General features: G+C 38.8%; 2 protein-coding genes across 2 annotated transcripts in view; both read right to left on the bottom strand.

Annotated features, from left to right (window-relative positions):
* Positions 1-3,495, bottom strand: part of rab38 (RAB38, member RAS oncogene family) — a 14,428-nt gene extending 10,933 nt beyond the window's left edge. Inside the window, exon 1 of the mRNA XM_022748500.1 lies at positions 3,251-3,495. Within this exon, the coding sequence (XP_022604221.1) occupies positions 3,251-3,452 (202 nt within the window). The 5' untranslated portion in view covers positions 3,453-3,495. The remainder of the gene's footprint in view (positions 1-3,250) is intronic.
* A 666-nt stretch (positions 3,496-4,161) lies between these two features.
* Positions 4,162-11,808, bottom strand: ctsc (cathepsin C). The gene is made up of 8 exons (XM_022748559.1): positions 11,445-11,808; positions 10,873-11,018; positions 9,743-9,897; positions 8,366-8,521; positions 8,027-8,145; positions 6,374-6,505; positions 5,841-6,073; positions 4,162-5,369 (listed from the first exon to the last, which is right to left on the bottom strand). The coding sequence occupies exons 1-8, from the start codon at positions 11,602-11,604 to the stop codon at positions 5,103-5,105; spliced, it is 1,368 nt and encodes a 455-aa protein (XP_022604280.1). The 5' UTR covers positions 11,605-11,808; the 3' UTR covers positions 4,162-5,102.

Genomic DNA, 11,808 nt, shown 5'->3' with positions numbered 1-11,808 from the left:
TCATTACATTATTGTGTTGTTATTTTCTATAAAATAAATGGAGTATCTGTGGTACTTCAAATAAACACATGTGAAGACTTTTTATTACTTTTTTTTGCAAATCAACAGGTGGTGCCAAAGCCAAACGAAGGGCAGCTACAACAAATTATCATTGTAATCTCCACAATAATACTGGTTGTCACCCTGGCCCATATCATTTCCTGTTATAGACTAACCTCGGCCCCCCATCTCAGAAAGGAAAGTTGATGTGGCCCCCACTGAAAAAAGTTTGTGGACCGCTGATTTAGAGAGTGAAAACTATGTTTCCAGCTTTCTGTACAAGCTCAAACATACTAGTGTTTATTAGGCAATGATATTAAAGTGTTTCTCTAATATAACCTTAAAATTACATGTGACTAAATAAGCAAAAATTACACCCTAAAGTGTTATCAATTATGAGTTTAACTAGTAAAAACTCAGTTAATTTGCTCCTTTTGAGTTTGATTCAAATGTTGGTAAATCCGAATTGGTGCACAGAAATGATTGACTGCCTTTTTGAGACTGAGCCTTGCTGACTTTACACCAGTGAGAAGACAGACAAATACACAAACTCATAAAGCTGTTATGCGAAACAACCAAAGCTGTTTAATTTTGGCAGAAAACTGTGTGTTTATGTAAGACCACAGTCCTCATGGTAAGAAGATGAATGGATTCATTAAACAGGATGAAATGTGGCAGTAATTCATCTGTGATGAGTCAATACCCAAAAGTTCCTCTTGGTATTGAGTCTAAATATCAAATTCCACAGCTCAACATCAATAACAATGGGATTTTAAAAGGCTGAACAGTATATCATAGCGGCATAGCCCCGAACCCCACCTCACTCACATCTTCATGTACAGGCCTGTGCAGCTATAGCCCTGTTGCGGTGTCAGCAGAGGCCACAGAAAAATGACAGACAAAAATAAAATGGCTGAAGTTGTTATTTGTCTTGGCAACCGCACAGGAGCAGCAAGTGAGTTATTACATCTGTGGCATGAGAAAACTTCAGTCCATCATCAAATCCTCAAACAAATCTACAGCAGTGCTGGGTAAAAGAAAACGCAAGAAACAAAAGATCATTTTTTGGATGCGCCTTATAGATGCCAAATGCAAATCTAATTAACTTTAAAAAGGCAAAATAATCTGCATATTTGTTTATTTGACACAATCTTCACCTAATGGAGAGCCAATGCTACTGTAATCTACAGAGCTCATCTAAATTATGCAGTTCATGTTTTCCCACCTCAGAGCATCTATAACTTCAGGGCCTTTGTTGGAAGCACATACAGTACAAGACATATAGCAGTTTCCTCTGAGGGAGACACTCATTAGTTCACAATAAAAGCTTTCTGTATACAAGCGCTTGGGCCTCAAATCTCCCTCACATGAGTTCAAGACACATGACTGCTTGTGCTTACTGGAGAGGGCGCACAGGAGGGGAGAGAGCAGCAGGTCAGAGGATTCTTCTAAACCTCAGCCGACACTCATGTGAGATGAGACTGCTGTAGCCTTTAGGTTTGTTATCTTACCCAACAGCATCACAGTCAAAAGCCGCCATTATTTCTGATTTCTGTGTTCGCCAAGGGCAATCAAAGTATTCAATACTCACAAGAAAAGAGATGAGAATTTCATTTCTCGTTCTCATACATTTCCGTCCTCTTATCAAACAGACCCTTCCACACTCAGAGTATCATATAGAGGGAGAAGATCACACAGTTCAGTAGATTGCAGGGAAGAAATGAGTGCCAGCAAGGGGCAAGATTGAACTACTGTTAATGTATAAATGTTTGTTGGAATAACTGAATGGATCAATATGTGATTGTATAAATTTAGGTAAAGAGACATCCTATACGTTTGTCCTCTGACTACTTTCAGAGCAGGAAAAATTACAACTATAATATAATAAATATGCTTGTGTTTTGTTAAAGGCTTGAAACATGTGCTCCTACAGTATTTGGCTCCAAATTAGATATGATTATGTCATTTTTATGGCCAACCAACCAGCTGATACAGTGGTTTATACTAAAAACAATCATAATGTGTCAGACTGTTGCCATGACTGCTTTCTGTTATATCATGTGGTGTCATGATGCTTTTTCCTAAGGTCATGTGACACTCAGCAAGGAGAGTATTTTATGTCTAAATGATGACATGAATTTAATCTTAACAAGAGTAAATGATTTTACTGTACTGCCATACAGAAATAAGCAGCTTTAAATACATTTGGTTTATAAAGGTATGGTTTGTATGGGTTTTATTTAATATCAACAAAATGTATGTAATAATAATCATAATCCTTACAGTGTGTGATTTTTGCTCATAAAAGGAAACCTTTCTTTTCCTGCTTCATGGCTTCTCTGTATATGTGTGTTTTTACTCAGGAGTGAAAATAAAATGCATGTAATAGCAGAAATGCGTAGCCAAATGATGTGAAGTGAGTAATGCCAACAGGTCAGCTGGTACACATGAGGGACATTAGGCCTGGGTGACCCTGAACATCATCAGTCTACAGACATGGTAAAATAACAACTGTGACAAAATAATCAAATGCTCATTTTCTGGATCACTGTACCTCAAACACCCTGGACATCAGTAATCCACATGTCAATGTTTTTTTTCTCAGGCCTCATATTCTCTGACTTGCAATAATTTATCATATATTTAGTGAGATAAAAAAAGTCTCTAGTTTTGATTTCATTTATGATTGGGTTAGCTTTGTCTCTAAACAAACGTGGCATGCATTAACCGTGAGAAAATTGATTTTCATGAAAGCCACTTCACTGTGAGATTGTTAAGCAGTTTCATTTAATCTTGTAACATTTGAAAAAACAACAAAATAAATGTGAACATAATTTCCATCACGACTATAACTTGACACTAACATTAATGGATTTTCCAAATGTAACCTTAAGCTAATTTTACTTAAAAGGGATTTTCAAAAGACTCTGCCTTTGTTTTTGCTATTTTCTATTATAACCAATAAACGAATCCATCTATTTTTGGCCAGTGTGTCCTGTCATATGGGCTACTTCTTTAAAAATCCCTACACAAGATATCAAATCTTCTCTCAGGCAGTGGATCACTTCAAAAACATGTACAGTAAAGTCTGAGTCAGAGGAAACTACCATGTGTGGGGAATTTCACTTTTTTTTTTTTTTTTACAAAAATGTTCTTTGGTCTTGTACAACTGCTTTTTTCATGTGAGCCGTGTGTCAAAGTTGGACTGTACCTGCGATGTCCCACAGCTGCAGGCGCACCGTCTCCTGGTCCCAGTTGAGGACCTTGAGAGCGAAGTCCACCCCGATGGTCGCTCGGTAGTTGGGGCTGAAGTTGTGATGGACATACCGCTTGATGATGCTGGTCTTACCGACCCCGAGGTCCCCTATCACAAGAATTTTATAGAGATGCTCCTTGTGGTGGTTGTTCTGCATGGCGACCGAGGAGGGCGAGAGCTGAGCATGAATCCACCGTAGAGAGGAGAGGACCGGGGGATGAAAGGGGAGCAGCACAGGACAGCGAGGGAACTAGAGTGCTGGCAGTGGGAAGGGGAGGTGAGGTACGCCCTGGCCCACAGAGGGAAGTGGAGCAGAGACGTCTGGACCTTGTGACTCACGCAGGGGAACAGCCCTCTGTATTTAAAAAAAAAAAAAAAAAAACTACTTGAGATTACAGTCAGCAGAATGTTCTTATCAAGTAACATTTTAATGTTGTAGCTGGTTGAGAAACACTGTTGGGTAGTATAATCGATGAAAAGAAAGTAAGTAAAAGAAAATAAGAAATTAAAATGAAGTGTTAAATGGAAGTACTCATGCAACAAGTGGACTACCTCATAACTTAATTACAGAGCTTGAGTACATGTACTTACCTTTTTCCACTGTTAGTCAGAGCCTCAGTTCATTACATTTCATTAATTAAATATGGAAATTGAATTATAGAATTTGCCCAAATAAATAAAAAGTTAGCTGGTAGATTTTACTATTTTTTCTGGTCACGAGTCATTCATCATTTTATCCTCTCATGGTGCATTTTGTTTGCGTGTATATTTGCTGATTGCCCAAAGATACAAGAAGACACAAAATCTAACATCCAAGAATGTAACTGTGGTCTTGAAAAACAAACAAACATGCAAACAAACCCCAATGATCTTGAAATGCTTTTATTCCATCAGATTTAAAAAACAAAAAAAACAAAAAAAACAAAAAAAAAAAAACATCTCACAATATAATGTAGAACAAATGCTTACATAAAAACATAGGGGTAAATGGGAGGCAGAATAAAGGCACTACAGTCATCCCTTACATCCATTAAATAATCCCTATTAAATGCTCAATTGGGAAACAAATTTACCCCACAGAGGAACATGGCAGTCACGGTTTCAATTTTGATGCAAGGACAGAAGATACTTCAATTCTCCAAAGTGCTTCCCTGAGACAAAGAATCAAGGTCCTGCATTTGACAGACAAACACAAATGCTGACTCCTCAGTTGCAAATTCCCTTCAAAAAATGCTACAGCTACAATTTACAACCCATCGTGATTTGTCAAAGTATGTACCAATCCATTTTGATTCCAAGTCAGTGTCGGCAGTTACAGCTTGAATTAAATCATCCACAGGCAGCTAATCAGTGACTGCTAAAAAAAAATAAAAAATAAAGGCAGCAAGGTGTTCAGGATGTGTCAGTACTTTTAGAAACTGAACAGTGTGTCCCTATTTATCTTTTTAACTAAAGTGGAATCCAATTTCCATACTAGTAATTGGATGTTGTCTTGTCTCTCATTACATGTTACATTGGTTGGATCCACTACAGTAAACATTTCGGCATTTGACGATCAGAATTAAATGTCTTGTTTTTGGTCCAATTTTTGAGTGACAAAACTTGCTACTTTGGTTTTGGGTGGATTTCACTTTAGTATATTTCGTAGTCATATGGAATATTGAAATCAACAGCCGTTCCAGCCGTTTTAGCTTAAATTTTCAACCGCGCAAGTGCACACTGAAAACACCTAAGCTACACAGAAGGAAAAAAAACTAAGTTGCACTATTGAGACTCATCAGGACACTCCATTCCTCCCATCCTGAGTTTACAGTTTGGGGATAGGTTTGGCTGCGACTGCGATGCTCTCAATAGCACACTCATCACTTCCCCGGCGGATTCTGAAGTAGCCGCCCTCGCCCCAGCTGGTGCCCCAGCTGTTCTTAACAATCCAGTACTTCTGTCCGGTCTTGTGGCAGCGGCCGTACCCCACCAGCAGCACAGCATGGTTGGTCAGCTCGAAGGGATTGAAGGGGTCTGCCAGGCCTGTGTGGTGGTAGATGCCCTCCTTATAGTGCATGAAGTCAGGGTAGACCTGTGAAAGGAACGGGTCAATTTACTTTTCTTTTTGTGTTAAATTAAAGATATAGCTTTGAAGCACAAAGGTCTCCCAAGTTCTCAACAATAAAGTACAGAAAAAGTTTCATCAAGACAAATAAGGTTCAGTTTTCTAAATAATGGTTCAAAATATTTAATGAGGAATACTTGTACCAGTTGGTGTTCTGTTAGCATTTTTGCCATCTTAACAGGTTAAGTTAAACCTGAAATTCCAATGAATTAATAACTTACATCAAGAGTGGTTAACATAATTCTATACATGAAATTAGATGGACTAAGAAAGTAATCTAAAAAAAAAAAAATAAATAAAAATGGGAAGACAGCAATTTCTGACAATGCAGGCCAAACTCAACTTAAACTCTAGGCTCCATTGACAGAGCAAAAGTAAACAAAGTGCATGTATAGGAATAGCAGTTAGGAAACAGTGAACAGCTATATCAAGCAGTACCTCAAAGGCCACTGCCATGGGCCCACTCTTGACCAGTTCCAACATCATGGTCGTCTCACTGCAGCCGCCATAAAACCCACCGACGTAGTTGTATTCCGCTGCGTACATGCGGCCGCAATTTTGAGGGACGCCACACGGAGTGTTCTTTGCAACATATGGAAAGCATGACTCATCCACAACGCCGAAATCCTGGACATATTTCCCAATCAGGTATGGGAAGCCACCATCACAACCTTAAAGAGAAGAGATGGATGTTAGACGTGGTTTGTAATGTTTCTGGAGGTTGTTGCGACGTTCTTACAAGTTGAAATCTCTTATGTGGTCCAAGATGGTAAAAAATAATGAGGCTTTTATCAGAACTCTTCAGAATTGGGGAAAAAAAAAAAAAGTTATGAAACTTCTTGACAGTTAAGATTCACTTTCTTAAAAAAAAAAAAAAAAAACACTTGAACACTACTTGTTCTGATTAGGAAACAAGGAAGCCCAGAGTCTTCTACATTGAGCAGTACATCATATAATTTTTTAAAGTTTACCTTGAGAATATTCAGAGCAGGAGACCACTTGTTGAGGGCTGAGGATGGGAGTCTCACTGTTGTTGGTGACGATTCGAATGCGAGATTCCAGCATTCCCATGGAGGCAAAGGAGTAGCAGCTACCACATGATGCTGAGACACAGATTTACACTAGAGTTATCACAGTGCTGTGCAACACAAAAGTACTGGAATAAATCTGAACTTTGTGACGATTTTAATGTTTGTTTGTTTTGTTTTTTTTTGTTTGTTTGTTTGTTTTAATAAATTGTCTAACTCTCATCATTTCTGAGGCTATAAAAAGTGGTGGTGTTGTACTGGACAGCATTATATTAATGGGTGCTTCAAAAATTTTCTCCTAATGTTTTCTATACCTCTGACATCAAACAAAAACAACACACACACACACACTATATTTAGACAAGTTCAACACCCCTACAATTAAACCCTTATACACTGGTAACTCTGCATTTTAATAGTACACAGGTACCATTATTGTAATGTATTCTAATGACTGAAGTTCCTGTAATGCTCATGCCTGAGTACACTTATCTGCATTAGTTGTAATGCATAATAATGGAGCAAAGCACAGAGACAGATACACTGATTAAAGACACTGGTTACCATCCATAGTGAGACACCAGGTTCTTAATAAACAGCTCTGCAGAAACAAATTGGGTCAGAGAACAGAGGCTGCAGGGCCCTGCAGGGTGGTTTAATAGTAATAATCACTCAAGTGAGGTTGACACCAAGAACGGTTTTATTTGGATCACAGACCATAGGTCTCAAGACAAATAAGGTGTAAGAACCAGTCGTTTAAATTAGAGGTGTATGTTAGTGAAATGAAATGATTTCACTGCCCTAATATTTAATAATATAAAAGATTTAATCAGTGCCTGAGATGATTCTGGAGAAAATGTGACAAGAGTTAAGAGCTTTCTCATACAAAACAATGTCACAAGAGTTAAGAGCTTTCTCATAGGATTTATGATGAAGCTTTCATTTGCTCCAATGCCAGCTACACCTGCACCTTGCCTTTAGTCAGCGCTGAAACGATCAATTTGTCCTCAAGCCTACCAATTTTTGTGAACTGAAATGGAACCTACAAAATCCACCTGGCTCGTAACAGAGCAAAATAAGCTCCACAGCACTGTACAGGGGCTTAGAGGTCTTCTATTGAAACACTTCAGTCCTCTCCAGATGCTTAAACCCAGCCCTACAGAGGCCCTCTCTCAGACACTCGGCACACATAATCTCTCCACTCACACACTAGGCTGTGCAGAAACACAGGAGGAGAGCAGAAAGCAGACCCAGACCTGCCAACAGGGAAGCAAAGTAGCTGGCAGGCTGCTGTTCAGTCTCTGCCCTTACTGACAGCTGCTCCAGTGTAAAGGTATGGCTCTGATCCTGCAAGTCTTTTGATTTATGTTTGCGTTCACATTTGTAATATCATGTGTGCACAGGTAACATACAGCAATTCCTGTCCCCTTCAAATTGGTTTTTGGGATGTTCTGAATTAACCAACTCAGCAGTAAAACAAAAAAACAAAAAAATTATTTATATTTATATATATATATATATATATATATGAGTAAGGTTCAAGATATATATATGAGTAAGTTTCAAGATTTCTGCAGGACAACAAATTAATGTCACCTTGGTTTCGCACAGGGCTGACAAAGTCAACGCCGTCAACATTTCTCCAATCCCAGTACTCAGGTAGAGCTGCCGCCATCTTGGCAACTTCAGCTCTTACAGCCATAGGGCGAACACGCCTAAAGTAAAAAAAAAAAAAAACAAAAAAAAAAAAAAACACATTTGATCACAACGGTATTTTTCATTGCAAAATAATGAGAAATTCTAATAGGGAAGAGAAGTGCACTAGTTAATTCTTTTAGAAGCACAAATTAGTAGTTTATGTACAATTATATGTTTTCCTCTCCATGACACCTGAGGGGCTGTGTTGAAGAATGGGAAAGTCAAGTAAATGCTCACATAGGGATACGGGAAGCAGGCCCTCCTGCTCTGTAGTGCAGCTCCTGTAGAGTGTACTGTTCATGCTCTGGGTAGGGAGCAGCCTTCCAGGAACTCTGAACCGAGTTGATAGAATCAATGAAATCCAGGTTGTGTTTGTACGGTTTCTGCAGCAGCCTGCAGGGTGAATAATGTCACACAAGGTTATTTGTAAAAAAGGAAATGCCACACAAAGAGAGAGAAAAAAAAAACAAAAAAAAAAACACATTGAACGCAATTGCTGAGATGAATCAGTGTTTTGTAAATGTTAGTTGGTTAACATATACAGCTTTGACAAAATACACCTGACAGTTTAATTAAATTATACAGTATAGTAGTGCTCCAATAAAAACCACCTTGTGAAGCTTGTACTGTTTTTATTGATGGGACTTGGTTACATTTTGTGGCCGTGTTATACTGTGCTGCTGTTGTGTTGGACCTCATAAAAAAAGTAGAGCTCTACAATTTTATTTACCAACTCTTACAACATTACTGCCAGTACAACAACCGATATTCATTGCAATAGTACTGTATGGGGCAGCGCGACATGCGAGTGTTACATGTTCTTATTAGTTAGCCCACCTCCTGTATTCAACTGCATGGGTTTTCCTTATTGTTGCTCACCACCATGTCATTCAAATATTAATATGCATCCTTATTAATGTCCATGCCACTAATACATAGTGTGACATTTTTTGGTTTTTAATAATTAAGACAGCCACTCAGTGTGGTCCTCTATGCATTACATCTTCTGAGTGCAAGTCTAACTTGGATAATAAAGCCTTGCACAGATATTTTCCAGTTATTCACACTGATGTCAGGAACAAGAACAGCTTTGTAAAACAGTTTCAGGCTAAATTGTTCCCTTGAGTGCTGAAGATTATTCCAATAAGAGCCTGCACCTAGGTTCCTAGGGAGGGTAGTGGAGTACACTCCCAACACAATACAAGTCATTTTCATCCAGACTAAGATAAGGCAGACCTACAATGATCACACCATCAGCTACAGAATTGTGCAGGAAAGATCCTACTCCTTTTAGTAGGAGGGTGCAGCCTTTGACGGTAGTGTTGCCATTTAAAATCCACTTATTTTAACACAAGTGTAAATCATTACCATGGTTGCAAAGTTTCACATTTCATACTGGAAGGAGGTGTTACCTACAGATTAATACAACCAAGTATAAACTTTTCAGTAGCAATTGTGAGTTTCCTCTGTGTGAAGAAAACAGCATGATACAGTTTGAAGTGTGAAGGTGTGGAGACGTTTTGCCTCTTTCCGAGTTAGTGACTAAAAGTTTTAATGACACACTCATTAGTTTGTCTTTATTAGTTATGTACCAAGCTATCATAATTGACATACCTGCTGCTGAAAAGTGGTTTGTAATCTGTACGGGGTGGTACTGCTTTCACTCTCTTCCCTACAAAACAGGCCCAGTTGTTTCCCAGGACATCATGGACCCACCCTGGCAGGGTCTGGTCACAGTAGCTGGTCACCTTGAAGCCCTCCTGAGTATACTGAAAGTGTAGGGAGACAAATAGATTAGGGCTTGTTATCTAATATATAACTAAATCGTATCATTTTATGCAAATACACAGCAACTCAGATTATTCCATAAAAAAAAACAAAAAAAAAAAACATTACGAGTTATAAACTTAAGATGGAGTTACAAGATCCTGCACAAGTCTAAAGCCACAAAATCTCCCAGTTCTACTCATATTGCTCCACTAAGCTAAAACAAGTCCCAAGAATGGGGAAGTTGAACTAGACATGGACAAACCATAACACAGGTCTGCAGACAGATGGGCCATGACACTTCGTTCTACTCAGTGTCATGTGAGTGAGGAGAAGTAACACATGACTGAGAGATTAATCTTGAATATGGTGCATATTTCAGCCTGCTCCAAGTGTTACAGACGGAGTCATATCAAGTGAAGGGACAGGAAACTGAGTGATAGTGAAACTAAAGCTTAAATGTCAGGGAATGTTTAAAAATATAGCTTGGGCAATTGTTAACACACAGAACAACTTCCTTGGCATTTTTTGTCATCGCTTAGAGCGAAGAGATTACCTTTACGAACTAAACTAAATTTGAGATGAGTAGGGCTATGACTCAAGGACAATGAACAACTCATGGACATTAATAACAATGCATATTAATATTTGAATGGAATGTTGGTGAGCAACAATAAGGAAAACCCATACAGTTGAATACAGGAGGTGGGCTAACTAATAATAATAATAATAATAATAACAACAACAACAACAACAACAACAACTAACATACAATACTACCTAGATAATGATTTTAAGAAGTCTGCAGCAAGCATTTTCAGCAGACTGCTGTGAAAACTTGAGGCAATGATAGGTGTTTTTTTTTTTTTTTTTTTTTTTTTTTTTTTTTTTTTTTTTTTTTTTTTTTTTTTTTAAAAAACAGGATTACCATACTGAAATGATCACTCAAATAAATGACTTATGTCAACTCATCTTACCTTGAAGAAGGCGAACCATTTGTACCCATTAATGACCACTTCAAAGCCCTGGTTGTAGATGATGGTAAAGAAGCCGGTGTTCCCCAGCTCGTCTGTGGCTACAGACAGTTTCTCCAGTGTCACAGTCACGGAGCTGTCACCTATAGCTGGGGAGGAACACCACAACATACAAGTGTTTAACTTCAGGCAATGATTCATGTAGACATTTTACATTCTTTTACAATCAATGTTATCCCAGAGTTTAGCTTAACACACACACACACACACACACACACACACACACACACACACACACACACACACACAAAGTAACAGGTGCATGTTAGACATATTCAAAGCAAAGTTATTTTAAAATTTAAGGTTTTCATTCTAAGCAGATTACACAAAGAGATCTGTGAATCATCTGTTGCAGTTTCCGTGTTAACTGAAAACCCACAAACCACAGGACCTAACATGCCACATGATTTTCAAATTGCGAAACTGCTTCATCCTTACTGGTCAGTCCCATGGGGGGGAAAGATATTTCCTGTGGTGTCAAGGGGTGGGTGGGTGAAGGTTTAGGGTATTATTACCTTCGGTGGAGCAGTTGAGGGTCTTGTCGTGCCCTCCTTTGGACACCTGGAACACCCATGTTCCCACCAGCTCTTCATAGGTGCAGTTGGCCGGTGTGTCACCCCAGGACCCTTCAACCCAAAGCAGGAACACACACACTAGCACACCGCTCAGCCTCATTTCCACACACAGCTAGCTTACCTGCACACACACACACTCATGTACACACACTTAAAGAACTACTCAGGCAGATCCCCGTCTACCAAGAAAAGCCTACAAGTTAAACAACGCTCCTCGGTTGAACCCTGTCCTCTGCCCGCTATTTATGCAAACTGAAACTTTACCAAAGAGTCGTATGTCAAGATGAATCGTTGAAGACAAAAA

Source organism: Seriola dumerili, unplaced genomic scaffold (genome assembly GCF_002260705.1).
Source record: "Seriola dumerili isolate Sdu_G_001 unplaced genomic scaffold, Sdu_1.0 BDQW01000122.1, whole genome shotgun sequence".
Taxonomy (NCBI): domain Eukaryota; kingdom Metazoa; phylum Chordata; class Actinopteri; order Carangiformes; family Carangidae; genus Seriola; species Seriola dumerili.
Note: the sequence above shows the minus strand (reverse complement) of the source record. Positions and strands in the feature narration are given on the sequence as shown.